Source organism: Rhinopithecus roxellana, chromosome 19 (genome assembly GCF_007565055.1).
Source record: "Rhinopithecus roxellana isolate Shanxi Qingling chromosome 19, ASM756505v1, whole genome shotgun sequence".
Taxonomy (NCBI): domain Eukaryota; kingdom Metazoa; phylum Chordata; class Mammalia; order Primates; family Cercopithecidae; genus Rhinopithecus; species Rhinopithecus roxellana.
Genome location: NC_044567.1, coordinates 29,384,603 through 29,412,181, shown reverse-complemented (window position 1 = coordinate 29,412,181; position 27,579 = coordinate 29,384,603). Strand labels below are relative to the sequence as shown.

At 34.3% G+C, this 27,579-nt stretch overlaps 1 protein-coding gene across 2 annotated transcripts in view; it reads left to right on the top strand.

Moving 5' to 3' along the window:
* Nucleotides 1-27,579, top strand: part of STXBP4 (syntaxin binding protein 4) — a 205,396-nt gene that overhangs the window by 91,550 nt on the left and 86,267 nt on the right. For both annotated transcript variants that reach the window (XM_010357439.2, XM_030922854.1), the window contains 4 exons: nucleotides 13,661-13,837; nucleotides 20,324-20,440; nucleotides 20,931-20,980; nucleotides 23,307-23,440. In XM_010357439.2, coding sequence (XP_010355741.1) covers nucleotides 13,661-13,837; nucleotides 20,324-20,440; nucleotides 20,931-20,980; nucleotides 23,307-23,440 — 478 coding nt within the window. The remainder of the gene's footprint in view (nucleotides 1-13,660; nucleotides 13,838-20,323; nucleotides 20,441-20,930; nucleotides 20,981-23,306; nucleotides 23,441-27,579) is intronic.

Sequence of the window (27,579 nt, the reverse complement as noted above, 5' to 3'; positions counted from 1 at the left end):
GAGTAGTACTTAGTGTATAGTTTCCAGTTTAAACAAAAATAATTAAAAATACATGTATACATCTGTGTATACAAACCCACATGCATACATACTGAAACACCATTCATTTCATGAACAAACACCATAAAAAAAAGTAGACTACCCAAAATCAACCCTAAAAGTATCCAGTTTTAAAATATATTGGCCATGGGTACTATTCAGCTTTTCTTATGTATATAGATTGATATTACTTTGTTAAAAGGATTTTGATGATACAGACCTATTGTTAATGAAAGAGTTCCTATGCTTTAGTGAAAATACCTTTCCATTTTTCCAAAGATTGATTTCTTTTTTCACAATAAGTGGGTCTTTAAAAATTACAGAGTGTGTATAACTCTTCTCTTAAAAATTTTTAAAACGTAGAAACTTAAATTGTGTGAAATTTGGCAGTTTCTTTCCTTTGATATCCTTTTGAAGATCTTTACACCAAGCTAGTACAGTACTAATGATCATCCCATGTGAATTCCTTAAACACATAGATAACCTAATTATTAAAACAGGATGTGAAGGGCTCATGTTTCACTGGAAGGATCACCTTCATTGTTTTATTCAATCAGGGATAGCTACCAGAATACCTACTCACTGTTTTGAAAAGAATTAGCTGTACTGTTCTCTAAAACTCAACTATTTTTTTTTTTGAGTTTTTATGTCTTAAAGAATAACCGAACTTAAGTTTAAAATCATGAGCACAATTTCCCATGAAATTGTTGTTATTTTTTCTTCAAGTTCTAACAATTTTTAACAGGCATGGGCCACTCTTTTAGCAACTTCCTTTGATCAACAGCTTTCTAAAGCCTACTCTCACACTTACATTGTTTTTAAAGTTTCTTTCAGCATAGTATTATGACCTAAGGCAGCAATGAATTGGTGAACAGTCCAAAGCCAAAATATTTAGCTTGTCTGAACCAGTCTTTGCCCTAAAGAAACATGGGATATTAAGCATTTGGCAAATTCTCTAGGTTCAGATAAGCCCAGTTGTAGTTGGCCTCACCTGTGTAAAGGTTGGGTTCAGTTCTTGAGGAGAGCATGAAGTCCCGAGGCAGAAATGTAAGGTCAAATCAACGTAGGATTCTCTGTGGACAATTGAGGTTAAACATGAATCAAGTAACAGCTAGTGCAGCTGACATGTGGGCTATCTTAGTTTTCAGATGAAGCAACAAAGGAAACTAAGAACAAATTAAATACATCTTTAAAAGGAACAACAATAATAAGTGACTCCTAAAGTACTTTTCACATTTTCACACTTTTGAAGATTGTTTGTGTATTTATTTAAAAAGCAGTAAAGCCTCTAATTTTTAGAATTGATATGATTTCTCACTCTTTTTTTTCTTTAGTGATCTAAATTTTTACTAGTTTTTCATATAGCACTAGTAGGTGTTTTAAGATGCTATCTCATCTTCAGAGGGAAAAAGAAGAAAAATACATATATTTGTCAGTCTTTTCTGTTCTAAAAGCATGCTGCAGTAAAATGTTCCTGTTTCCATTTCAGATAGTCACTGTGGCCTCAGAATGTCAACTTTTATTTTCTATCAAAAACCCTCTTTACACAGATCCTTTATGCTATTCTTTTATAGCCACAGCCACATCCTACCTGCTTCTCCAACACCTGGCAAACACTAATCTATTCTATATCTCCATAATGTTGTCATTTCAAGAATATTGTATAAATGAAATCATACAATATGTCATTTTTGGGGATTGATTCTTTTTACTTAGCAATAATTCCCTTGGGATTCATCCATATTCTTGTGTGTATCTGTAGGTTGTTCCTTCTTATTGATGAGTGCATTTAAAACTGGTTAAATCTAAATAAAGTTGGTGGATTGTATCCATGTCAATTTCCTAGGTGTGATAGTCTATTACAGTCATGCAAGATGTAACTGCTGGGGGAGATTGGATAAAGATTACATTCTCCTATACATGCCTGTAATCCCAACACTTTAGGAGGCCAAAGCAGGAGGATTGCTTGAGACCAGGAGGTCAAGATCAGCCTGAGCAACAAATCATGACTCTATCTCTACAATTATCTTAAAAGGCTTTTTTAAAAAAAATATATATATATATATACTTTAAGTTCTAGGATGCATGTGCAGAAGGTACAGGTTAGTTACATAGGTATACCCATGCCATGGTGGTTTGCTGCACCCATCAACCCTTCATCTACGTTAGGTATTTCTCCTAATGCTATCCCTCCCCTCGCCCTCGATCCCCAGACAGGCCCCAGTGTGTGATGTTGCCCTCTCTGTGTTTATGTGTTCTCATTGTTCAATTCCCATTTACGAGTGAGAACATGCAGTGTTTGGTTTTCTGTTCCTGTGTTAGTTTGCTGAGAATGATGGTTTCCAGTTTCATGTCCCTTCAAAGGACATGCACTCTTCCTTTTTATGGCTGCATATTATTCCCTGGTGTATATTTGCCACATTTTCTTTATCCAGTCTATCATTGATGGGCATTTGGGTTGGTTCCAAGTCTTTGCTATTGTGAATAGTGCTGCAGTAAGCATATGTGTGCATGTGTGCATTTGTCTTCATAGTAGAATGATTTATAATCCTTTAGGTATATAACCAGTAATGAGATTGCTGGGTCAAGTGGTATTTCTGGTTCTAGATCCTTGAGAAATCTCCAACTCTCTTCCACAATGGTTGAACTAATTTACACTCTCACCAACAGTGTAAAAGCATTCCTATTTCTCCAAATCCTCTCCAGCATCTGTTGTTTCCTGATTTTTTAATGATCGCCATTCTAACTGGCGTGGGATGGTATCTCATTGTGGTTTTGATTTGCATTTCTCTAATGACCAATGATGATGAGCTTTGATTGGTGTACCTGGAAGTTGAAAAAGGCTTTTTAAAAAGATTTTTAAAAATCTCTTTGAGAAAAGAAGTTATAAAGCTCTTATAGTGATAGACAGCAATCTGGTTGAAGAAACTCATTAAACAAACTTAATTGTTTTTTTTTTATACTAATTCCTTTTTTGTGATTCAGAAAGTGACTCCTATATTCCCCACCATTAGATTCTGCCCAAGAAATTGCCTAAGGTGAACAGTGAGCTTGGAGAAGGAACACCAGCACATAGCTTTTGGACAGCCCAGCTGGCATTCCTGTTTGCACAGATACCAACTGTACCTAGTGATTCATTAGAGGCGAATGTAGCCTTCTAAGCAAGCATTGGCAAACAAAAGTGTCTATTTCAAAATTACCTTTTCCAAATAGTTGTTGGTCTTTTTAATTGTAGAAAAGATCTTACCATCTTAATGATTCTAAGATAAATATTATTATCCTATTTATAATATGGAACTCAATTTAGAATCACAGAATTTTCACTGTTGGAAGAATCTGCAGTTCTTCATAGGAACCTTCCAGTTCATTTGATTATTGCCTATAGTAGGTTGGCCTAGTTAGAACTGATGCTGTTAAACTTCTAGGTTCCATACTGTGAGTCACTTATTTTCTGGCTATTTAGGGATCACATGTCATACTTCATCATCAATTGTTTCACACAGCCCTATAGTAACTTATAAGGGAGACCTGGTAAGAGAATTTAAGAAACATTTCTAAATGCATGTTTTATAGGGAGTCATTGTGAATGCTAAACATACAGTTCTACAAGGAGCTCTCAATCTAGTAACAAAAAATAAGAATAGAGCCAAATCATCACTTTCTAGAAAGCATTTCATAATAGGTGTCCTGTGGCTGGTGAGTTGTTAGAGGCATATCTATATAGAAAAGTAGGCATTACTCCCCATAATTTTCTTTGCTTTACTAAAAGCAAACAAATACGCATCACTAAAATTCCATTATTCAGTTGCTAAGAACATCTTTGAGAGTATATTTTAAACAACTACTTAGAAGCTAAACATTTTGCATTTCTTAATGTTAGAGCAATATAAATTAATTTGGCTGACAAACGAGTAAATTTTACCCAAGGAGGAAGTAGTGATAAGGCAGTTGATACTGTAAAACTCTTATCTTGGCAGTTTACTATGTGAGAAACACTTTCTGTCCCTTACTTCAGTATGGGACTCATGACATTGTGTTAAATGATTTATTCACAAGCTATTTTAGAGTTAAAAACAAGACTTCTCTAGTCATGCCTAATCCCACATAAATAAATCACTCTGTTTGAAAATATTACTTTGATTAACTGTCATCCATATTAGATATCAAAGATTGTAACCATGGATTTGAAATTAAATTGTGAACTTCATTGCAGTTCTTCAGTATTGAAGGCAGCTGATTTTCTAATGTGGTTGCTAATGGTATTCTGCTGCCCCAGCCACGTGCCCTGTATCTTGTCTGTGTCCCCTTCCCACCACTGCTTTTTCCTCTTTCCTCCTCTCATATTCTTAATCACTGTTTTTCCCCTTTCACTACTGTAATTATAAGATCTCTTTAAGTTGTAGTTATTAACCCTATTTCTGCCAATTCTGGGGCACATATTTCCCTCTGTCTACAAATTGCCTTTCTAATGTTTGTTTGTTTGTTTGAGATGGAGTCTTGCTGTGTCACCCAGACTGGAGTGCAGTGGCATGATCTTGGCTCACTGCAACCTCCAGCTCCTGGGTTCAAGCAATTCTCCTGCCTCAGCCTCCTGAGTAACTGGGATTACAGGCACACACCACCATGCCTGGCTAATTTTTGTACTTTTAGTAGAGACGGGGTTTCACTATGTTGGTCAGGCTGGTCTCGAACTCCTGACCTTGTGATCTACCCGCCTCAGCCTCCCAAAGTGCTGGGATTACAGTCTAATTTTTTTTGAAGTTTTTAAACATAAGTGTTTTTGTGTTGTCAAACCTTTGCCTTTATGATTTTTCTTTTTTTATAACTAAGTTCATTCCTAGCCATATTTCAGATATATATTTACGCACATCCCTGTAATATCTTTCTTTAATTCATCTAAGAAATTATTTTGTTAGATATATGGTATGAGATGAGGGTCTACACTTTACACTGTTTTTCCAAATAGTTGTCACAACCACTTTTGTTTTGTGTTATCACCATTGTCATAGATTAAATTCTTACATAATATAGGGTCTGTGTGGGGCTATCTGGTCTTCTAGTTGTTTTTTCAATACATATTTATTAGGTGAATGACTGTTTTATCTAACTCCTCTTTGGCCAGTACCAACTATTGCTGCTTTATGAAAGCCTTAAATTCTTGGGCCATGTTTCCTCTTGTTTCTTTCTTTATTTCTTGTAGTTTCAAAATTTGCTTACCAGTTTTCACTGATTTATTCATCGACATCAACTTAAGAATCTTTTTATTTAGCTCTTGTTATGTCTAGCTTTGAATTTAGAATTCTTGGTCAAATTCCTCCAAAACAAAATTTGATGGAATTTTGATTCCAATTTAATTAAATCTCTAAAGGTTAATTTGGAAGGAATATTTTTTGTTTTAAAGACCAGATCTCCCTTAAATCCCAAATTTCAGATGAATTGTAATGTTTAATACCCCAAAAGTTGCTTTTGAACTGTACCATTTTTCAATGAAAAGAGTTTAATCTTCAATTATGAAAGGAAGTTTCCAATACTATAAATTTTCCCTTTTGTGTAACCAGAATTGGAGAATTAGGAAAGTTTTTTTTTTCTATGTCAGTCTTCATTAAATCAGAAAATACATGTTCAGGGTTAAATATATTTTTCAAAGAGGGTTGTAACTGATGTTTATATAGTGAACAATTTTCATATGATAAAATTTATCAATTAGGTGTATTTTTATAACTGTCCTTGATTAGGGACTTCTGTTTATAAAGGAGATTGAAAATTGTTTCTTTGATTTTCTTTGATGGTCAGAGGCAGAAATCAATTTTGCACCTTTTGGAGAGTAAGGCAACTGCAGGTAAAAAAAAGTTGAAAGCTCTTGGGAGAGTTAATTATAGCTAATTATAATCTGATTGACCTGCTTTTCTTCCAAAAGCTTAACCAATCTTTCTTTGCAAAATGAGGATGGATTTTACTTTATCATACAAAATAAAGAAAATCTTTGTTTCTTGAAGTTCTAGATATCCATCATTATTACACACTTTAAAAATGAGTGTTGCTACCTAAATTGTAGAATCAAGGATTAGGTAAGGTTGAAAAAGACCTTCAAGATTATTTAGTCTTAGAGAACATGCACTGTATTTCTCATGATGGAAAATTGTGTGTGTGTGTGTGTGTGTGTGTGTGTGTGTGTGTGTGTGTGTGTGTGTGTTTTGTTTGTTTGTTTGTTTGTTTTGAGACAGAGTCTCTCTCTGTCACCCAGCCTAGAGTGCAGTGGTGTGATCTCAACTCACTGCAACCTCCACCTCTCAAATTCAAGAAATTCTCCTGCATCAGCCTCCCAAGTAGCTGAGATAACAGGGTCCTGCCACCATACCCATCTAATTTTTGTATTTTCAGTAGACATGAGGTTTCACCGTATTAGCTATGCTGATCTCAAATTCCTGACCTCAGGTGATTCACCTGCCTTGGTCTTTCAAAGTGCTGGGATTACAGATGTAAACCACTTCGCCTAGCTGAAAATTGTAATTTTTAAGGAATATAAACTAATGTTCATAATTTTAAAATCATATATATTTAATGAAAACAAGAAATAAAATTCACAAGTATAATTGTCATTTTTAGCATTGGTATTTTCTTCATTCCACTTAGTCTTATTTGCTTGATAAATACTGTAAAAAGATTTTTTAAAATTTATATAAAAAGAATATAATGCAGCCAGGCATGGTGGCTCACACCTGTAATCCCATCACTTTCGGAGGCCAAGGCAGGCAAATGTCTTGAGGTCACCTTGAACCTGGGAGGTGAATTTTGCAGTGAATTGAGATCATACCACTGCACTCCAGCCTGGGCGACACAGTGAGACTGTCTCAAAAAAAAGAGTATAATGAAATAATTTGCCTGTTATTATATGGTGTTTCTCAAAGCATGGTTTATGATTGTTATTTTAATTATTAAATGAAATGTAATTCTAATATTCCCATAAATCTGAACCCTTTTTTGAAGAAATTTCCTATGAAAGCTTCTTGCCTAATAAAGTTCCTTAAGGCAGTTTTTTATATGAAAAATGAAATAGTCATTTTCATGGTTTGTCAACTCAGTTATATCTCATTTTATGTTAAGTAGAGCACCTGCTCATATTAGATAGGGTTTTTACTCTCAGACAGATTGTGTTCTAATATGGGCAGTCAAGACCCTTTGATTTTAGAAAGTTGGGTAATAAAGCATTTTAATGACAGTTCAAGATAGCAGTAAGAGTACTAAATATATGATTAATTACAGATGAAAAATATAAAAGATAAAAAAGGAGAGAAAGATCATTTATACAAAAGATCATTTATACAAAAGTAAAAAGATTTTTTAAAGTGAATCACCTGAGGTCAGGAATTTGAGATCAGCATAGCTAATACGGTAAAAGTAAATGAAAGATCATTTATGCAAAAGTAAACTGGAAAAAACAGATAAGGTGAAATCTAAGATAGATTTTGAAGGACAAGTAACACCTAGATGATGGAAAAAGGTGAAAAGTGTATATACCTAGAGGATTAATGTGACCCAAAGTGTCTTGGAAGTGGAAAAAATTCATCTGGTAAATGTGGTAAGTTAATGTACTTGGATATGGGAATCATCTGAGAGTTAAATGGACTAAAGCTAGTAAGTGGGTTGTTTTGGAATAGGTAGTAGAGAACTCTGAAGAATGAAGAATGAGGACATATTTTATCATGTACCATGTTCTTAGGTTTGTTACCTAAGGTGGTACTTCAGCAATATTTTGAGGAAATCAGCCTTTCAGAAGTATGCAGAATACTTTCAGAAGTATGCAGTAAATAACACAATAGGCAGGGTGATCACATATGTGATTTTCGTAGTACCCAAGCGTGAGGTGATAAAGACATAAATCGGTAATACAGTGTTTAGAATGGAAATTAAGCAACGACTGCAAATTGCATTATAAATGAAGACTTCACAGTGGTTAATTACTGGTTAGGTAAAGAGGAGGAGGAGTTGGCTAGATGAATCATGAAGGGGGAGTGAGGAAAGAGAAAAGAAAGCATATGTCAGAGGTTTATTAAAAAGTTCTACGAATTCATATTCTCCCCCATACACATTCATGCCTGAGGGGTGATTTATACCTTCATTTGTCAGTATCTGCAAAGCATTTTGGGATTATCCATTGATAGGTATATTATATATATTTTAACAAATCAGACTCATAAGTTAAGGAAACTAGATATAACTTACTTTTAAACATTTTAATTAAATAGCCCTTTTCCTGCAGTAACCCTTAATCTTTTTCACAAGCTATAATAGTACCAAGACCAAGAAGGGCTTTCCAAAGAGTGGATGTAGGAAGCTGATAAGAGAAGTATTCTTTAGGGCTTGGTAGCATAGGTTACATTGCACAAAAACAATTTCTCTTTGCAGTCACATTTTTCTCCTGTCACCTATTGACATTTTGAAAGATTTACTGATGCACTTAAAAATTGCAGAACTTTTAAAGTTGGTGATGTGAATGTGTTAGCCTAATTACAGATGGGCCACTGCAATTAATGCTTTTTCCTTCTACTGTAGGGAGCCATTCATTACAACTCATAACTAGAGGAAAGGGCTTTGCATGATTGTTGCTAACATTAAAAAATACATATGCAAATTGTGTTTCCAAACAACTCTTGAAAGTTCAAGAGCTGTTGTTACTAATTGAGTGCCTCAGGAAAATCCTTAATAAATTATTTTGTCTAGCTCTGTGATCACACAGGTGATTATGTATATTTTTTTCAAGGTGAGAAAGAGGAAAAGGAAAAAACTGTGCCAAGAGCTACAATAGTTTCTTCAATTCTTTTGTGAGAGTAGTTTTGATCTAATAAAATAGGTGTGATTTCCCATTAGAAAAATGAGCACTGAGTCTTAGAGAATTACACAGCCAGAAAATTTTTAAAAAGTAAGATTCTGAGCTGAGATTCTAACCTAGTTATGTCCCATCCAAAGCCCATGTTTTTTCATTCTAGATCATGTTACCTTGTCAGGGAAAAGTGCTGTATGCGGAAAAACACATAGCATATTTATTGTCCTGTGTGTGAGCTGTTACTGTGCTTTGTCCCAACAAAAGTCCAAAGTATTGGTAGCCTACAAAGATTTTCATTAGTTCAGATTACATTTTCAAAAAAGACTTTGGTCTGATTTTCTTTAAAGATTCATTATGTAATCGTGAGGCAGAAAAACCTCATTTTATCAAGGGACAGTGTAAGTTGAAGACATTTCCTCAGTGTTGCCAAAAAAAAAAAAAAAAAAAAAAAAAAAAAAAAAAAAAAAAGACTAGAGATTTTACTTCATAATTCAGGATTCCCTTCTAGTGCATTTGCTTACACTGCTTAGTATTAAAAAGCATAATGCTTATGTGGATTTTCTGACTTACTACTATATCTTCGTTTTTCTTTTATTATCTAGCTTTCTAAAACAGAATTAAACTCTATGTAGTACATAGTAAATCAGTAAATAGACTACAGCATTTTCCCTGATGGGATTTCAGTCTCATGGTGAGGTACTAGGAAAATTCTGGCTCGATCGTTACTGACATAGGAGGCTGTACAGTTATTTATTAGAAGACAGCCTGGGAGGAAAAGAGAAAATGGATTTATGTGATCTTGTATTGCTAAATACAGCACACTGCTGTTATCTTTTCTTTACTGCTTCCTCTAAAAGTCATCATTTCAATGCACTAATCTTTTAAACAGCCATTCAGTGGTAACTGGGCTAGAACTTTGCTAAGGGGTCACATTCACCAACCTGACAGTTATATATTTACAAAAGAAATAGCATGAATTTATTCAGCATCAAAACCTCTGCATCTTTTACCACCCAACTACATTTCACACTGTATTACCATCAGTGCACAATAATGGCTATATAAATTCCATCCAGATTCTTCATTTAATTAACTAGCATTCTTTGAACAAAAATAAAAGTGCTGTTTTTATAAAGGAATAAAAGCTGCATGAAGTGAGTGTGAAGAAGACAGATCACCAAATTAGTTATTCTTCATTGCAGCTATGGAGAATTTTCTGCCCTTCCTCTTTCTCTTTAGAGGCTTTGTTTTTTTGTTGTTGTTTTCTTTTCTTTTCTTTTCTTTTTTAGCTTGATTGAATGAAAAATGGAGAGTGAAGCAGCTTCAAATATACCTATTATAATGACCACATCATAAGCTCATCCAGGACTGGGCACTGATAATGTTGTCATCTAAAAGTGATTTTTTTAAAACATTTTCTGTAGTTGGCGAGGTAGTACAGCATAGTAGCCAAGAACGTGAACTTTATAACTAGACTGCCAAATCTTAGCTCTGTCACTTATTAGGTTTGTGATTCTGAGGTAGTTGCTTAACTTTCCTATGCATCAATGTCCTGTCTATAAAATGCAGATAATAATAGGAGGATAATAATAGACACATCCATGGCAGCGTGTGGATTAACTGAGTTGATGGATGTAAGACATTGAGAATAGTACTGGCACATAGTTAGCCATTACCTCCTGTATGCACGGCAGCAGTCTGGTGTGAAGTTGATCCAGCTGTGTCACTAGACTCTCTTGATCATCTGAATGAAATTGACTGGTGTGGTAGGCTAGGTTAATGTACCTATCTTTTCTAGATATTTCTTTCTAAAAGTATTCTTTTATTATAAAACAATTTTTTTTTTTTTCTGTATGCTAGCAACCATCAAAAATTTTAATTAATCAAATTTATAATAGCAAATAAATGTGATTTTTGTAATTTATAATAGCAACTAAAATAAAAGGACTAGAAATAAAACATACAATAAAATGTATAGAGATCTTTATGAAAAAATTATCAAACATGATTGTGAAACATTACATCAATATCTTCAAATTATCGGCTGTTTCTCCAATAATCTATAGATTACAATGCTTTCCAATCAAAATTCCAATATATATTAATTATGAGACTTAATAATCAGATTCCAGAGTTTATAAGGAAGACCAAATGTCCCGGAGTAACTATACTGAACTATATAGTATAGTTTCATGTTTCAGTAACATGTTTCAGCCATGTTTCAGTAACATGACTGAAAATGAGCAAGATATAAGCTTGTTCTACCTGTTATACAGATTTACTATAAAGTTACAATTAATGCAGTGTGGCACAGCTATAAAGGTAAGTAAACACATATATATTACATATATGTTGCTTATATGAGGCAGAAATTATTATTTCAGATTAATTATAAAACAATTACTTTCAGATACAAGGAAATAAAGTTCTTTGAGTCAAGGGCATAGAAGGCAATCAGTTGACCACATCTCTCCATCTGGCACCCTGCTGCCAGATTTAGCTTTCTAAAGCACTGTTTTCTCATATCATTTTCTGCTCAGAAGCCTTCAAGTCTTCTTCAGACTCAAGCTCCTTTCCCGTCATGCCTACCATTTCTATCAGAGCCTGACTCCCTCCCTTTGCACGACCTTTTTTTATCCATTACTCCCCTATAGCAAGTCTCTACTCCAATCATAATTGATCTAGTATTGTTTCCCAGTGTGACACATTTCTTCTTGTCTCTCTTCCTTTGTTCACATGGTTCTCTTTTGTAACATCCTCTTTTCTTCATCCATTTATCTAAGTCATACCTGATGTTCTAAGTTGAGACAGAAAAGGAGAGGTTATCTTTTACCCCTTTGTATTTTTGTCATAAACATATTTGCTACATGCAGTGGCTGCTAAATAAATGCTATTGATGAACTATCCTGTTGGCTTTACCTTCAAACTATATTTATAATCTAACTGCTTCACACCAACTCCACCACTGTCACCCTTATAGAAGCTACAGTTAATTTTTGCCTGTCTCCTTCTTCTTCTCCCTGCTTCCAGCCTTGCCCACTATCTACAGTCTATTCTCAACACAGCAGCAAAAGTAACACTTTTAAAATTTAAGTCAGATCACATTGATTCTCTGCTCAAAACCCTCCAATCATTTCCTGTCTCACCCTGAGTAAAACAAAAGTTCTTGCAACGGCCTACAAATTCTCTTAGCCTCTGCCACTTCACTCTACCTCCATCCCTATATTCACTCTTGTTACCACTCTGCCCTCATGTCTTACTACTCCCCTCTTCCTGGACCCTACCACTCCTACCTTTGCTACACTGGCTTCCTTGCTATTCTCTGGAAGACGTAAAGCACAACTCCATCTCAGGGCCTTCATGCAAACTGTTCCCTCTTCCTAGAAAGCTCCTCTTTGGGAAATCCTGACTCCATTCCTCCTGCAGGTCTCTGGTCAGTTATCTTCTCAATGAGACATTTATATCTCATCCCTGATGTACTGCTTATCTCCCCGAACTTAGAGTGTAAATTCCAAAGAGCAAGAGGGAAGGCTTTTTGTCTGTATTGTTTAGTGTCTACCCCCAGTACCTGAAACAGAACCTGGCACATAGTAAATACTTAATAAATCATTATTGAATGTATGAATGAAAAACTGACCCTTAAGAATATGCCAGCATTCCTAACCCTCCCAGCACTTCAAATGTATTTAGGCTCAGACAAAAGCAAATGTCCCTTAACAGCACTGAAAAAATTAAAATAGCCATAGTTTAGTATTAGCCATGGCAATTGGAGCAGAAAGTTCTATCGCAGACAAAAGAGATTTCTGCATCAAGTAAATAAAAAGAAATGGTTTACAGTATAAGAAGTGCCATGTTAAATTATATTTGTGTCCTGGGGGACTTTCTTTAACCCAGTCCCAAAGTACATTTTTTTCCCTCCAACTACATTTTGAGAGAGCAAGTGGTTTTGGCTACCCTATCCTCTTCCTAAGGTGGAGGGTATAGCTGTATGAGGAGTTTTTGTTTTTTCGTTTAGAGGCAGAGTAAAACAGTAGAAAGACAGCATTAATGATGCAGTCAGGCAGACCTAGTTTCAGATTCTGGCTGTGTGTTCTTGAACAGGTCATATAACTTCTCTGAGTCTGTTTGCTTATGTATGAAATGTTTTTTGGTAATGTCTTTCTCTCAATATTGTTTTAAAGATTAAGAAAAGACACGTGAAGCACCTGAGACATAACATGTGTTTAATAAATGTCTTGTGAGCATTGCATTCAACAACACAATTATGTGCTTTGCTACTAAATGCTACCTTTTGACTTAAACCGAAAGTGAGAAGTAGTCGATAGACTGATGTCCCTGAGATAACTCTGGCCTCTGGAACTTGGTCCATGGAGAAGCCCCATAACACTACTACAAATCTCTCTGCAGCATCTGATGACACTGCAAGAGCCTTTTTAGAACATGAGTCCTACCACCTACTTGAGTTTTGTTGTAGCCTACTCTTTTTATCTTTTGAGCCCATTCTTATTCTTCTGTTTTCCATTTTCAACTCTCTTCTACATCCTTTATTTTCAAAATGTTATGCTAGGTATATGAAGTCAAGAGTTTCCATACTGAAATCAACAAAGGAAAAAGTGAGATCAGGCAACTACCTCATATAATAAAATAACATAACTATTAATTTTCAAATTGAAAAATTAAAAAAATGTATATTGACTTTTTGGAATTGTAACTTCCAGAGCAGGGAAAATATTTTGTGTAAACCTCAGAACTATTTCTTACATATTTTTTAAATGACATTAATTTTGAAATCTTTAGGAAGCAAAAGCTGTAGTTGAAGAAACAAGAGCCCTGCGTAGTCGGATTCATCTTGCTGAAGCTGCGCAGAGACAGGCACATGGAATGGAAATGGACTATGAAGAAGTGATCCGTCTGTTAGAGGCCAAGATTACAGAGTTAAAGGCTCAGCTTGCTGATTATTCTGACCAAAATAAAGTAAGCAAAGCAGTCATCTCTTCCAGTTACCATGGTTTCCTTGCCGTTGTCATGTATCCTGTTTTCATTTTCTTTTCATCTGCTCTTCTAAACTAGGTCAGTGTTTGTCTTCTATTATTCAATGATAGGATGCTGTGTCCTGATGGGGGTAATGTAAAGGTCTTGAGCCTTCCTTTATCCAGATGGCTTTGGGATGGAAAAGCATGTGCCCCAAATTTATTTAGGTCATCGGTCAAAATTGTTCAGTTCAGGTATTAAGTCCTGGAACTCTTTAACATTTAGTTGATTACACTGGTTTTTTTCTTTTGTTTCTAAACTTGCTAATTTGTTTTATGGGAATGGGAGGAGGGGAGTCTAGGAATGGGTATGCTCTTTGATTAGAGCATTCAAGGAAGCATAAAAGTGAAAGAATGTTTGCCTAATGCCTAGATAATTAATGGGAAGAAACTGAGTTTGAATTTTTTTTAATGTAAGGTGCCCTAAAATAGTTTCCAATAGATGATTTTCCAATTTCAATAGCAAAATACTGAATTTTTTTCAGAAGCCCGTGTGAACTTTTTGTTGTTATTGACACAGAGTTTTGCTCTTGTCACCCAGGCTGGAGTGCAATGGCGTGATCTCGGCTCACTGCAACCTCCGCCTCCCAGATTCAAGTGATTCTGCTGCCTCAACCTCCCAAGTAGCTGGGGTTACAGACACCCACCACCACACCCAGCTATTTTTTTGTATTTTTGTAGAGACAGGGATTCACCGTCTTGGCCAGGCTGGTCTGACCTCCTGACCTCAGGCGATCCACCCACCTCAGCCTTCCAAAGTGCTGGGATTACAGGCATGAGCCACTGCGCCTGGACAGTGCAAAGTTTTTTATGCAATTTTTTTTACATAATACATACTATATTCAGTGAAGAGGCTTCAAAAAACTATAATAGTCATATATATTTTTACTTCACTGAATTAAGGTAGAAAATCGAATAAATTGAAATAAATATTCATACATTTGTTCACTTATAAACATAACTGGTTATTTATATCTCTAATCCAATCAGTTTCTAAGAGAACATAAAGCAAATCTGAATAATTTATGACTATTTATTTAAACATTAAAAGGTTAAATACTTTAAATATACCACATGAAAATGAAACTGGTGTTAGAAATGCAAACTACCAAAGAAAATTTGAAATCTGTTAAAAGTCAGTAGACTATTTCTCACGTCTGTTCGCTTAAACCAATTCCACAAGAAGGTTGAAGTTCCCATCACCCTTTGATAATACCACAAGGCCAAGAGGAAAACATTTAGTTGACAAAGCAGCAATATTTAGGAATATTACATGTTTGTTATTTGTGACCTAGTATTTACATTCTGAAAATAGATATGTGATTATGTTATGTAGCTTTAGCCTGAGTATGAAAATACTTTGAGATTTATCACAATATCAAAAGTATTATTTATTATGGTTACTTTTGAAGTGAAAAATCAAGAGTATTTAATATTTTAATTTTAAATAATATAACTTTCAAGAAAGTTCACATGAAATTATTCATTGTTTTTTGTTTTTTTTAAGCTTGGGTTATTTGTAATCTCTTCCAGCTCTTAACTGAGAAACATTTTTGTCCTAAGTTGCCTGGTAATATAATTAATTCAGTTTTTCTCTCTTTTATCATAATCGAGTTCTCATGCCATTTCTCTTAACAAGACTCTAAGCCAGTAACCTGTCTCTGAAAACAGTCTTTAAAAAGTCTCTTTAAAGGGCTATTAATATGAGCATCTCAACATTCAACATTTTCTAAACCCAGTATCAGTGAAAAAAAGAAGGAAACCTTTTTTTTTTTTTTTTGAATCGTGAGATTGCTTAAAGAGACATTGACCAAGATGTTACAGAATTAAGATTCAAGTGTCTATTTGTGGGATAACAGATTCTTTTTGTAACAATACTTTTATTTTTCATTATAATTTTTTCTTTATGTTATTTATTTATTTATTTACCTTTTGGAGTTTTTATTCACCTTCAACATAAGAAATAAAACATTACTAGTACCTTTGAAGACCCACAGTGTTTCTTTCCAATTGCATCTCCCACCCTTTCCCTCAGAGATAACCACTTTCTTGGATTTATTGTTAACCATTTTCTTGGAAATTTTAGTACTTGTGTATATATTCCTTAACAATATGTTGTTTAGTTTTACCTGTTTATCAACTTTATATAAGTAGAAATATACTCTATGTATGATTCTAACCTGCTTTTCTTCACTCAACATTTTGTTTTTGCATTTCATCTCTTTGAAGTTTTTAGCTAGTTCATGTCTTCTCATTGTTTCTTTGTACTCTATTGTGTGGATATACTACAGTGTAATTATCCATTCTGCATTTGATGGACAGTGCAATTGTTGCTGTTCTCTTCTGTTATAAATGGTGCTAAGAACATTTTAGTGCATGTATCCTGCTCCACATGTGTAATAGTTACCTGCTAGGAGTAGAATTGCTAAGTTGAATAATAGTAAGTTTAGCTTTACAAGGTAATGCCTACTTGTGCTTCAAAGTATTTGAACTAATTTGTACTCCCACCAGTAATGAATAAGAATTATTGTTTACCCCGCATACTTGCTGATGCTTTGTTTTATTTTACTTTTATCAGTCTGGTAGTTGTAATACGTATTATGTCATTATAGTTTAATTTGAATCTCCCTGGTTACTAATGGCTTTGAGACAGTGATATGCTGGGACCAACTGACACTAGCTCATGAGAGCTGATTGCATGCATCTCTTCTCAACTCCATGTACAGTGATATCAGCTTGGTAGCTTGAAATCAGCCATAATGGGGTTATTTCTACCCATAAATGTTATAAACCAAGGTTTCCTCCTCCCTGGTAGCCAGTTGAGCATATATTTATCTCTTTATTAGGCATTTGTGTTTCTTTGTGAAATGCTTCTTCATATCTTTTGACCCTTTTTCCAGTGGATTAGTTGTCTTTTTCATATAGATGTGTAGTGATTCTTCTGGTTACTAATCCTTTGTTAAATTATACGTTATAAAAATATTCTTCCAAATTTCTAGCTTGCCTTTTCACTCAATGGTAAAATGGACAGGAGTTTTTAATTTTCGTGTAGACTAACTTAAAATCTTTACCCTCATTTGTCTTTTTAGAAGTCCTTCCATTTTCAAGGATATAAAGATATTCTTTTATATGTGCCTCTAAAAGTTTTAAATTTTGATCCTTCTGTAATTGGTTTTGTGGCAGTGTATGAGGTGAGGATCCATTTCATTCTTTGTTTATTCAAAATGAATAACTATGTCATCACCATGTTTAAAAAGCCCCTTCTTTCCTAGGTGATCTACAAAATAATCTCAGTCATATATCAAGATTTCATATGTGTATGAGTCTGAGGTTCTCTATTCTCTTTTGTTGGTCAATGTATATTCCTCTGTGAATAACACATAGTGTTGCTTACTGTATCTTTTACAGTAAGTCTTGATATCTGATCATCCTGCCTAATTCTTTTTCTTCAGAAATGTGTTGGTTACATGACCCTTTGATTTTTTATTATCTATTTTAGATTCAGCTTATCAATTCCATCAAAAGAAAAAAATGTATCGGAATTTTCACTGAAAATGTATTAAATATGTAGATTACATTGGGAAGAATTTACATATTTATGATTTTCTTTATTTATGAACACCACTGAGGCACAGAAAGGTTACTTTCATTGTGACCAGATAATCTAGTTTATAGAATAATAACTGTTCAAAATTTGTTGACGTTTGCCTCATGGCTTACCTTGGAGTCTGTTTACAAATGTTCAAAGGAAGCTTGAAAATAATTCTGAACTTGTTGGATGCTGCTGTTCTATATAATCCACTAAATCGGGGTCATTAATTGTAGGGTTCAGTTCTTCTCTGTTCATATTAATTTCTTTGTCTGCTATAGCCATCATTTACTCATAGAAGTGTGGCAAAATCTCCCTTTTGGCTTCTCTTTTTAAAATTGTTTTGTATATACTTTGAAGCAATGTTTTTAGGTGCATACAAGCTTGGAATTATAATTCTTTTATGAAAATGTCATGACTCTTCAATCTAGTAATCCTCTCTACCTCTTAATGCCTTTTTTTGATTGATAATAAATAGTAACACCAGCTTTCTTTCAGTTGGTATTTGTCTAAATACCATACATTTACTTTCAACTTTTCAATACATTTTAATTGTATCTGTAGTAAATAACATGTAACTGGATTTTTTCCCCATCTTACTAATTTTTGACCTTTAATTGGAAAGACCTTCCTATCTAAACTCTTTTATTTGCTCATGCACTTGGCCTGATTTCTGCCCTCTTATTTTGTACATTTTATTTTCCCCATGTGCTCTAGTTTGTAATTTCCTGCCTTTTCTAATTTTTTTTATTGGTTCAGATTTCTCCTATGTCACCTTGCCCCACTGCATTCATTCCTCTCTGTTGTTTTCGAAGTTATACATTCTGTTTCTAATTTTTAATGATTATCCTAGAAATTTTAACATTCTAATTTAACTTCAATTATAAAATTAATCAGTACCTTTTTTCTCTTCTTCTAAGTATTATAAGCACTTTAGAACACAAATCCAATCATCCCTCCCGACTTAATTTCCATTTTTGGCAGTATTTTAGTTCTTTCTTTTCTTTTAAAACCACAGATTAGACATTGATTATTTGTTTTGTGTGGTCAGCATTTGCTTAATAGACTCCATGTTTAACATTTTCTGTTAAACATTCTTACATCTCAGACCTTCTCACTTTGTTGCTTTCTTCATGAGTATGTATTTTAGAAATTCATGTAGTAAGGATCTCATGATAATAAGCTCTCCACATTTTATTTGTCTGAAGAACATCTTTATTCAACTCTTGTTCTTGAAATGTATTTTTGCTACATTTAGAATGTTAAGTTGGCATTTAATATCTTTCACTGTTTTTATTTCATGTTTGTGATGTCAGCTGTCAATCTGTCATTTGTTTGCAATCTGTTTCCTTCTATATGATTTTAAGATCTCTTTGGCTTCAGTGTTGAGCAGTTTGACTATGATGAATCATGTGTTGACTTACTTTAATGTGTACTGTTTGGGATTCATTGAGCTTCCCGATTCGACGAGCAATGTCTTCTGCCATTTCTGGAAATCACTAAGCTATTATCCTGAGTGATTTCTCTTTCATTCTTTGTATTTGTTCTTACGTAATTCAGATTGGATGTGTGCTATAGCTTCTTCTGGCTGTTTTCTCTTTACCTTTTCTCCCCATTTATATTTCAATTTTTATCTTTCTGTTCCATTATGAGAAGTTTCTTTACCTCTGTGGTCAAGTTCACCCATTCTCTTTACAGTTGTATCTAATTGGATGTCAAATCTATAAATAAAGTTTCTAATGTAGTTATGTTTCATTTTTATTTTTGAGATTTATTTTTTATGTTATCTGGATCTATTTCGTTTCTTGTGTATTATACTTTCAATTCCCTCTTATTTTTAAAAACATATTAAACATAATTGCTTTATATTCTGTATCTGCTCACTTAAATATCTGCTGTCTTTATAGATCTGATACTGTACTTTATTTCCTTCAGTTAGTTTTCATTCATAGAGCTTATTTTCTCATATGTTTAGTGATTTTTGTTTGTGTCTGTGAGGTCGTGTTCTATCAATGCATTATAAATGGGAATTCTTTGAGCTCCAAGTTTTAGAAATATCTCTCCAGAGTTTTGTGTTTGCTTCTGCTAGCCTGGGACCAATTTAAACCAAAATTTCGGCATATGGCTTTTTAGGCCACACAGATAATGTAAATTCTGGCCCCAAACCTGCGTTAAGTGGGGACTTTTGGTTAGGAATTATTCTGGAGAAACTTTTTTACTCGAGTCACCTGAGCCAACATCAAAACACTCTTGACCTCTGTGAAGTTTACTTCTTCCTCGTTCACCCATTAAGGTTCTTCTGTTTTCCATTTGTGACTGTTGAGACCCCAAACTGTAGGCCACCAGGGATCAGCATATACCCTCTGAGCAAATTATGCTTCAGTGCTGTCTTACCCCAGTGGGTTCACTTGGCATTGCTGTTGCATGTCTCCATGGAATTCTTTTACGTCCTTGCTAGCTGTGTCTTACTTTGTGTGTGTGTGTGTGTGTGTGTGTGTGTGTGTGTGTGTGTGTATCCAGCATTTTTAGTTGTGTTAAATTGGTAGAGGTCTCTGTCAGCATCTGGTAAGACACATTGCAAAAAAAAAAAAAAGAAAAACCCATAAACTAATTTAAATGTATTTTACTATAAGAATCAATAAACTCATATACAGCTTATCTCATAAAACTTGCAGCATCTCCATGCAAATTAACTTTTAAATATGCAGTTAATTGCATGCTCCCCAAATCAAAAGATATGTACAGTAAGACAAAAAAATAATTTTGTAATATTGAATAATAGGGATCAGTAATCTAAAACTGAAGAAATGTGTAAATGTTCCTTTTGATATCTCTGTGCAGGAAAGTGTTCAGGATTTAAAAAAGAGAATCATGGTACTTGACTGCCAATTACGAAAATCAGAAATGGCTCGAAAAACTTTTGAGGCATCTACTGAAAAGCTTCTTCATTTTGTAGAGGTAAGTTTTTCTGTTCTATTACGTTCATCTTTAAAAAATATATAGGCAACTGGCATATAGATAAATGTTACTCTATTTGGTACCTAGTGAAACATTCTCTAGTCTCAAAGCAGCAATGCTGACTTATGATCAGATTTAGAACTGCATAGATGTTGAAAAGATTGGCTCACATTTTATAGATTGTTTAGAGAAATAATTGACACAAGGTAATGTGATTCCAAATATATACTATATTAATGGATAGTTTAATAAAAATCCTGATAATGTATAAACATTATTTGATAGCTATGTACCTTATAAAGAAATGTTTTATAGCTGTTATATTTCTGAGTAAAATTGCATGTTAGTTCAATTGTTTCCCCCACCCCCACATCATAGAAACATCAGTTTAATCCGTGGACAGAGGAGGCTGTAAATATTAATCAAGAAAAGATCTTTTTTAAAAACTGTCAAACTTATGTATCTCCTTCACCATCTTGTTTGTTGCTAGGCAATTCAAGAAGTATTTTCTGACAATTCTACTCCTTTATCAAATTTAAGGTAAGAGAATTTAAGTGCTTTTTGCAGAATATGGGTAGTGATTAAATTCTTCATCTGGTCATTGTAACTCAAATACTAAAAAATCTCTTCAATAGTCCTAAGATGCTACATAACTCCCATTGGAGCCATCGTATGGAAACAGGTGCAAGGACATGTTGTTTTGGGTCCCATCTCTATTAAAGAAATTCCTGGAGGTATTTAGTCAATCATTGTAACCTTGTAATCTAAAATTGTGGTAGGAACCACATATCCTGTCTTTGTCAAAAATTCTATAAAGATGAGATTAACTTGAAATTCTTTAATTGTCCTACATATGAATAAAAGTTACTGGTCACAGGTTCACTAGTAAAGGTTAGACTCAACACAGCAGACTAGTTGTTCTGGCAAACAGAATTTTGGAAAACATATTCATGCAATCATTTTCTTTCATTTTCATCTTTCAGTAGATATAAATAAAAGAAATCTATTTGGAGAGTATACCTGTATTGTCTCATTATTCATAATACGTTTTGGATTTAAAGTTTCTTACTTGAAGCTGCAAACATACCAATCAAATTTATTTATTTCAAACCACAAGTTCATGGTCATTTTGATACATGATGAAAGACATTTATAAAAGAAAGATTCTTGTTTATGCATTTCCAAAGTATTTTTTTCTGATCTCATAATAGCTGCCACTAGTCCTAGATACATCTTCTACTTCTAGCAATATACGCTTGCAGAAACACGTAGACTCAATGAGGTCAGGTGTGGTGGCGCATGCCTGTAATCTGAGTATTTTGGGAGGCTGAGGCAGGAGGATCACTTGAGCCCAGGAGTTTGAGACAAGCAACATAGTGGTACATAGTGGGACCCCATCTCTGCAAAAAAAAATAGCCAGATGTGATGGCACATTCCTATATTCCTGGCTACTTGGGAGGCTGAGACAGGAGGATTGTTGGAGCCCAGGAACTCCAGGAGATTGAGGCTGCGATGAGCTGTGATCATACCACTGCACTCCAGCCTGGATAACATAGTGACACCCTGCCTCAAAAAATAAATAAATAGTCTACCCTTTACTGTGAAAACAGCAGCTTAATAAATGAAGATATTTTTGGTGTCCGCATAGCATTTTTTAATTTAGAAGAATATTTATAATTCACTTCTAAAACTCATTTTAGTGTAATGTTTTACTTCTTATGATGAAGGGTTCTGACATGTCTTCTTACTCTCCATGCTGCTCATGATACAAGAAAACTCTGTGAATTTCATGATTTTTACTCTCATGGATCTTAAAATAATCATGCATCTTAAAATAATCAGTAATCATATTTATTTCTTATATGGGTTAAGTGTGTCACCCACCCTCAGCTTTCCAAGGTCTTAGTTTTACCTTGACTAATAATTCAAAAGTTTTGTTTTAAAAATTAAGGTTAAAATGGCTATGTGAATGCCAGAGCCTGCCCTTGCCTTAAACTGCTTCATGGAAAAAAAAGACAACTTTAAATAGCTACATCAAGCAACATTTCATGATGTCTTAGTAAATTAAACACTAGTAAAATCTGGTGCAGTCATTTCAATATAGCATATCTTCTATATGGATATTGGCCTTGGTCATTCAACACAGAATAAAGGCTATGTATTTGAATTTGAGAATTGATGCTTTTGTTTCCCTTTGTGAATTAATATCATTATGCTTAGGAAGATGGACTATAAATAATGACGATTTTGTCATCAGTTTAAAATTTCTTTTTTTAAGTAAGTTTTAGTGTTTTTTTGAGGAAAACATTTGATTTTTAATTAGATCAGAATGCATTCGTTTTAGGTGACATTTGCATTTCTTAGAAGTGATATAAATGCTCTAGGCTGTTTTTGATTCGAGGCAAAAAATGGAATAGTTTAAGAGATAATTTCAGGAGCAAATACATATATTGAATTTATATTTAATATTACTAGAAGTAATAATAAATGTACTTTAATAAAGTCATGTTTATGTGCTTATTTTGAATTTATATAGAACTAAATAAAATTATATCGTGTTAGCAAAACAGAAGCACTCACAAAATCAGCCCAACAAATGATTTAGGAGACAGGTCATCCTTCTATTACTTCTTTCTCATACATGAAGTCAACCTAATTTTAAAATATTTCTACTTATTATGTAGTAAATAATTGAAGACAGAAATATTGTTTTGTGTGAATTACTTCAATTTTGGTTATATGACATAATTTCCTCAGAAATAGAAATATTTTTGTACAAATCTATAACTAATACAACTTCAGATTTAGTAAAGATAGATGTTATTTATTGTGTAGTGAGTTCAACTTTATTTTATTGCCTTTATAGTGAAAGAAGAGCTGTGTTAGCTTCTCAGACTTCCCTCACACCACTGGGAAGGAATGGACGTAACATCCCAGCAACGCTGGCGCTTGAGTCTAAGGAACTTGTTAAATCTGTTCGTGCCTTACTTGATATGGATTGTAAGTTTTCTGCATTTTTTCACTTTTAAAAAATAATTTATTTAACAAAAAAAACTGAAGTCAGACAGTTGAATTTCATTATAGTGGCTTGCCTACAGCAAAATTGATACCTAATCAATAAAAATCTTGATCTACCAAGATCATAGGAGGAGAATATTTCCTTTATGTAAAGACTCAGAATGAAGCTCTAATTAAGACATGCTTTTACATCTACTTCCACCCAAAGTTTCTTTGAAATGGAAGAATAAATGTAAAAATCAATCGGCAGCAGCACTGGAAACTGAAGGAGTGGAATCAGCATTGAGGAACTTGTTGTTAAATAATAATATACCACAGATAGAATAAGATTAAACATACAGTCCAACTGAGCAAAAGACCCCAAAACTCAAATATAACAGGCAAAACTACTCAATGAGTTAAGCAGAACCGTGGAAAAAATCCCAGGATCACAGTGAATACTGGGAACAGACTCTGGGGTAGTCAGCAGGGTAGTTAATTAACTGGCTTGGAATAGCTGAACCAGTTCCCTAGTCTTCAGAGCTGCTGGCTCAGGCATATCCTCCTATGCTAGGGCCAGGAGAATACCTCTCTAAAGGAGCTACATGACCTGTCACTAGATACCTCTAGAGTCAGCACTGGGCTAGAAAGAGAAGTAAGGCAATGTTCTAACTAACTTCCATCTTCCCAACAGACAGAGAGATCCTTGAGGAAAACATAAATGATTGGATATTTTCCTCTTTCTCTCTTTGTGTCTTTGTGTCTCTCTAGACACTTTTGCCTCTTTATGAATTTCAACTCCCTTTTTCTAACTACTTCTTACATACCCTTTATTTTCCTGCAATGAAAATTATAATTTACCTAACTATACCTATAATTTATAAAAATCAATGGCATGCTAATGTACTATAGAGGAGAAATAAGAGGGAGGTGATTTATGATAAAATGATATATATTTCAATATGTAAATGCTTTAGTACAACTATACTAGGATATATAATGTAGTCATCAGATGCCTGCACCTAAACAGCGAATCACCATAAATGTGGCAACCATGAATGTAGACTGATACAGGAACACTGTATTGTCATTTTAAACAGCATGAGCAGATTGTCATCGGTAATGTTCAAATGATTGTCCAAAATGGTGACCAATGGTAAAGTTCTGAAGAGAAGAAAGTAAAATCTTCCATCAATTTATATACTAGGTACAAGCCTGGGAAATGTAATGTATATTAAAACTATGCAAAAATATTTGCGGTTTATCTAAAAATGGAATTTTGTTCCAGATTTGAATAATTAAAAACAGATGTTTTACCACCTTAAATATCTAGAAGGGCATTTAAACATTATACAGGACACAGAACAATTCTTTGTTGCACAGGACTGTTCGGTGCATCCTATAATGATAGGATGTTCAGCCTTCCTAGTACCCTTTCACTAAATGCCAAAAATGTCCCCAAACCCTGTGACGATAGATAATGCCTCACAAATTTCCAAAAATGCCCCCTAGGTGTAATACCATTCTTAGTGGGAACCTCTATTGTTGATCCTTGTTTAAAATATGAACCAACAACCAACAATCACCTAATAATGGTCCAAGGGTGAGAAGAACTATGTAACAGGGAGATTCTGAAGAGAGAGAAAAAAAGTCTTTAATTAAATAAACATAATGTAATATTCTAATATTCTGAAGATAGCTATATTATATTCTTGAAATAAAATGGAGTTATTATCCTTAAAGAATCAATAACACATTGCATTCATAGCACAAGAAGTAGTTGCATGCAATAAAGTGTTTTTTTTTTTTCAAGACACGGTCTCACTTTACTACCCAGGCTGGAGTGCAGTGGCTCAATCTCGGCTCACTGCGACCTCCTCCTCCCCCATCCCCCATCACTCCCACCCCCAGGTTCAGATGTCTCAGCCTCTCAGGTAGCTGAGATCACAGGTGCACACCACCATGCCTGGCTATTTTTTTATTTTTAGTAGAGACAGGTTCTCTCCATGTTACCCAGGCCTGGTCTTGAACTCCTGGACACAAGCAATCCACCCGCCTCAGCCTCCCAAAGTGTTGGAATTACAGCCATGAGCAACCACACCCAGCCAGAAAAGAGCTTTTAAAAAGTATTTTACGTTTCCTTTTTCACTAAATGAAGATATTACTCAAAAAAGTTGTTTGATTATTAAATAATATAATTTATTTGAAACACCTACCTATCACATTCCTAGCACACAAAACATACTCGGGAGTAAGTTTTGAATTGTGGTTGAACTATAGACATAGCACTTTTTAAAAAATAAGCTGTTCCGTTTACCATTGCTGCAGAACAAATCAACCCAAAAGTTAATGGCTTAAACCAGCAATTTAGTATTGTCTCTCATGGTCCTGTTGGTTAACTAACTGCCCTCAGCTAGGCAGCTCATGTTAGAGCATTCTCACGTGGTTGCAGTCAGATGTCTGTTGGGGTTGCAATCATCTGATGACTCTACTGGGCTGGACATCTAAGATGGGAGCTCATCTTTGGCTATCAACTGGGACACCTACCTATATTTGGCCTCCCTAGCATGGTGACCTCAAGGTAGTTAAACTTCTTGTGTGGTGGCTCAAGGCTCCAGCATAGGTATTTCAGTGAATAAGACAAAAGCTGTATCACTTTTTATGACCCAGCCTTAGAAGTCACACAGCCTCACTTTCACCATATTCTGTGCATCAATGCAAATTTGAGGTGATGGGACTTAGACTCCACCCATGTATGGGAAAGTGACAAGATCTCTTTATAGAAGAGCATATAGTTAGAAGTTATTATTGTGGCCATCTTTAAATAATAAAATGTGATACGTTGTATGTGTTAAATGGAGGTTAATTTAGTTGGGATGGCTCAGTAAACATTATTACAAGTTCCCATTAATATATGGCATATTAGTAGATTAGTGTGTTAGATTTTGGTTGTTTTTCTGTCTCTTTCCTAATGTCACCTTACCTGGTAGTTGTCTTTCTGCTTGCTTCTAACATTCCACCATCCCTCTAGTTTGCCGTTTTTAATCTTCCCCATGCTGGGGAATAGATGAAAACAGAATGAGAGACAGAGAAAGAAAGATGTAAACGTCCATGTTAATTAACTATGAAAATGATGTTTTCAGTACAGTTCTGGGTATTAGATGGCTTGGCTTGGTATGGGGTAACATTCAAAGACCTTCTGGGGTAAGTTCTGATTTCACAACTGTGTTATGGGGGATTGGAAACTATGCCTCTCATAGTGTCTACTCAGTTTTCACAATAAGTATATACTTAAAAATTTGTATTACCTAATATGTTTGTAAAAATCAAATTATATGTCAAAAACTCATAAGGGCTAATTATATGAAGAAATTCTGTGGGTTTTAGGAGGGATGAAAATAATCACTCCTAATGTGTTATGTGTAAGTTCAGAATTTTATATATCAGACATTTTTACATTGGGGTGGCAACGGCGTAGGGAAACACCTGTGTAGACATAGCCCAGTGGACATTACCATCATTAATTTTCATTACCTTGCTTACATTAACTTGAATATCTGTCAAAAATGGTTATTCAAAGAAAATATTCGAAATTCAGCAGAACTTATTTCGAAGAAAATTAAAAAAATTCATCTGCACTTTTTTTTCCCCAATGATAGTCAGTAATTTGCATGCTGGTTATAAATTAATTATCCAATCAGGTTTTTAAAATTTTATTTGAATTTTATTTTCAATTGACAAGTTATAATTGTATGTATGCATGGGGTACATAGTGATATTTTGATACACATAATATATAATAGTCAGATAAGAGTAACTAGCATATCTATCATCTCAAACATTGATCATTTCCTTGGGTTGGGAACATTAAATATCCTCCTTCTAGCTATTTCAAACTATGTAGTACATTATTGTTAACTATACTCATCCTGCACTAGTAGAGAGCACTAGAACTTATTCATTCTATCTAGCTGTAATTTTTTATCCTTTAACAAATCTCTCCCTATCCCCCTGTTCTCCCTGTCCTTCCAGTCTCTAGTACCCTCTGTTTTACTTTTCACTTCTATGAGATCAACTTTTTTATTCATATGCGGGGACACACACACACACACACACACATACACTATATTTTCCTTATCCAT